The 2,871-nt window shown below is 41.8% G+C and overlaps 1 protein-coding gene across 1 annotated transcript; it reads left to right on the forward strand.

The window, feature by feature from the left end:
• Nucleotides 1-1,088: 1,088 nt before the first annotated feature.
• SST (somatostatin) lies at nt 1,089-2,625 on the forward strand. Its single transcript, XM_006871888.1, has 2 exons — nt 1,089-1,354; nt 2,267-2,625. Exons 1-2 carry the CDS (start codon nt 1,217-1,219, stop codon nt 2,477-2,479), a joined length of 351 nt encoding a protein of 116 aa, XP_006871950.1. The 5' UTR covers nt 1,089-1,216; the 3' UTR covers nt 2,480-2,625.
• Nucleotides 2,626-2,871: the final 246 nt, after the last annotated feature.

Raw genomic sequence — 2,871 nt, forward strand, 5'->3', positions numbered from 1 at the left:
ATGTGTCATGGGTTCGATCTGATTGAGAGTCTGGTTCATCCGTTCCCCATAGATACAATAATGGCTGCATATTATCTGGAGTTTCCTGGAATTTCACCGATTCAGATTGAGGGTCTTTGACCTAAAACTATACTTTCTGGCCAGGAACATGATAAAAAACTCAAAGTTGAGTAGAAGGAACCATGGCATTAAAATATGGAGGTCTGGTCTTTGTTCCAGCTGTGCTATATGTGAGCCAGAGCAATTCACTGCATAAGCTCACACCTCAGTGACCCCAACCCTTGTGTTTCATTACATAATTTCTGAAATTGCTTTTAGCTCCAAGTTTCCAGGTACAAAAATGAAGACAAATTTTTTTTTGCATTAAAAAAAATCTCTATCTATCTATCTATCTATCTATCTATCTATCTATCTATCTATATATATCACTGTGGAAAGGCAGGTAGAGTAGAAGTATCTCAGCTGCTAAGAATGAAAAAGAGAACATAAACCCAAAGTACCTTTTCTCCCATTATAGAGGGAAAAAATGAGATTCTTGTTGAGTCCCATTACATCTTCATCTCCAAAACTTCTCACCTAGATAATTGAAATGGTTCCAACCTTTCTAACATCCACATCACAGTCTCAGATTAATTCTTAGAGTGATTCTGAACCTACAAGTACCATGCACAAACACTTTTACATTTCTTTGTGGCCCCCTAAAATGTAAGTGTATAATGATAGTACATTACCTAGGTACATATGCAGCTAATTAATAGTGTATTTATCTCTGCAAAAACTGAGTGTTATAGCCTCTGTTTGTGTGTAATTGTGAGTGTGCACATATGCATGTTTGTTTGAATGAAATTATGAAATGTATATGTGTGCAGCATTGAGTGAATATAAAAGATTGCTTAGAGAGTGTGGCATGTGTGAAATCGTGTGTGCCTGTGTTTGTGCAAGATTTTGTTTTTTTAAGTAATCAACTTTGGGTCGTGTCGCCTCCCCTCACTTCTGTGATTGATTTCGCGAGGCTAATGGTGCGTAAAAGCACTGGTGAGATCTGGGGGCGCCTCCTAGCCTGACGTCAGAGAAAGAGTTTAAAAAGGGGGAGACTGTGGTCTGCATACAAGCCGCTTTCTGAGTCGCGAGGTGTGGAGCCATCGCTGCTGCCTGCGGACCCGCTCCTTGAGTTTAAGGAACCGCCTTCTCTCTCTGCTTTCCCGGCGCTGCCAAGATGCTGTCCTGCCGCCTGCAGTGCGCGCTGGCTGCGCTGTCCATCGTCCTGGCCCTGGGCGGTGTCAGCGGAGCGCCCTCGGACCCTAGACTCCGTCAGTTTCTGCAGAAGTCCCTGGCTGCTGCTGCGGGAAAGCAGGTAAGGAGGCTTCCTCGATGTCTGCTGTCTTCTTTGCCCTCGCCTGGATCCCTTAGCCATGCCCTAGCCCTCTTGGTTTGAGTTTGACAGGAGCCCTGTTCTCCTGAGGAGTTATCCTGCTTGTCTGAATCCCTCAGTTCCCAAAGCTCTCAGGAAAACTTTCAAAGTCCAGAATCCTCTCCTCCTTTTTCTTCCTTTCTGGTTAGTATACTAGATCATAGTTCGGGTGGGTTCTTTAGCATTCAAAAAATTCAGAAACTCTGAGTTGCTTGATCGGGAAGGGGTGATGGGATCCATGCCCGGTGCGGAGCATAGGAGGTGCTGACCCAGGTGCTGAAAGTGAGGACCTCTAAAATGTTCTTTCTAAGCAGCACGCCCTCCTATCCCTGGGACTAGGGGCTGAGGGCAGGGGGCTGCACGTTATAGACGGAACACAGTATGTTTGCAGTTGTGAAAGGTCTCATTCCCCACAGTTGACTTAGCGAAAAACGGTAAGAACAATTATACTTTCTAATTCATGATGTAGTTAAAATTTGAGTTAACAAACTGTTGACACATGCTTTATCTTGTAAAACTGTTTTGTTTTTTAACAATCTGTAGCTATTTCTTTCTCTCTTTCTCTTACTTTCTGTGTGTATGTGTGTTTTAAGTCTACGAAGGTGGACAAATTTCAGCAACGCTTGAGATTTTGAAGTCTTTTTTTGTGAGATTTAACAATTATAGAGGTCATCTCTATGTTTAATATCTTTAACATAGTGATTCTAAGTGTGACAGAGTAAAACCATGAAAACTGGGTTTGGGGTTGGATCAGTCTACTTTTTCAAACTAGGCTTTCCATTTCTTCCTTATTACCACTATCAATATTATCACCAGCCTCCCCCCCCCCCCCTTTTCTCTCTTCACTTTGTACAGGAGCTGGCCAAATATTTCTTGGCAGAGCTGCTGTCTGAACCCAACCAGACAGAGAATGATGCCCTGGAACCTGAAGATTTGTCCCAGGCTGCTGAGCAGGATGAAATGAGGCTGGAGCTGCAGAGATCTGCTAATTCAAATCCAGCCATGGCACCCCGAGAACGCAAAGCTGGCTGCAAGAATTTCTTCTGGAAGACTTTCACATCCTGTTAGTTTTATTAGTTGTATTTGTCAGACCTCTGATCCCTCTCCTCCAAACCCCACCTCTCTTCCCTAGTCCACAAATCCTCAATAAGACCCTTGCATTAGAAATTGAAGATTGTAAATATCAAATAAAATAATGGTGAAAATATGGAAAACAAGAATTCTTATTGAGTAAATATTTCTGTCCAACAACACATTGTCAGATTGAACTGACATTTCAGATAATGTATTTGAGATATGCACTCCAATTCTTAAACATATGCTAGTTACAATTCCTTGTTTCATTAAAAGTTACATTTTAAATGGTAATTTACAATTTGGGTCATTTTAAGTTTAAGTAATTTCAAATAACCCTATACTTTAATCCAATAAAAATTATTGAAAGAGGCTGCCCTAAGCAC

This window comes from Chrysochloris asiatica, unplaced genomic scaffold, assembly GCF_000296735.1.
Source record: "Chrysochloris asiatica unplaced genomic scaffold, ChrAsi1.0 scaffold00177, whole genome shotgun sequence".
Classification (NCBI taxonomy): domain Eukaryota; kingdom Metazoa; phylum Chordata; class Mammalia; order Afrosoricida; family Chrysochloridae; genus Chrysochloris; species Chrysochloris asiatica.

Bases quoted from the DNA above. Each gene is read 5' to 3' on its own strand.
- SST (XM_006871888.1), top strand. From the start codon at position 1,217: ATGCTGTCCTGCCGCCTGCAGTGCGCGCTGGCTGCGCTGTCCATCGTC. The intron at 1,355-2,266 runs GTAAGGAGGCTT...CACTTTGTACAG, and splicing joins CTGCTGCTGCGGGAAAGCAG to GAGCTGGCCAAATATTTCTT.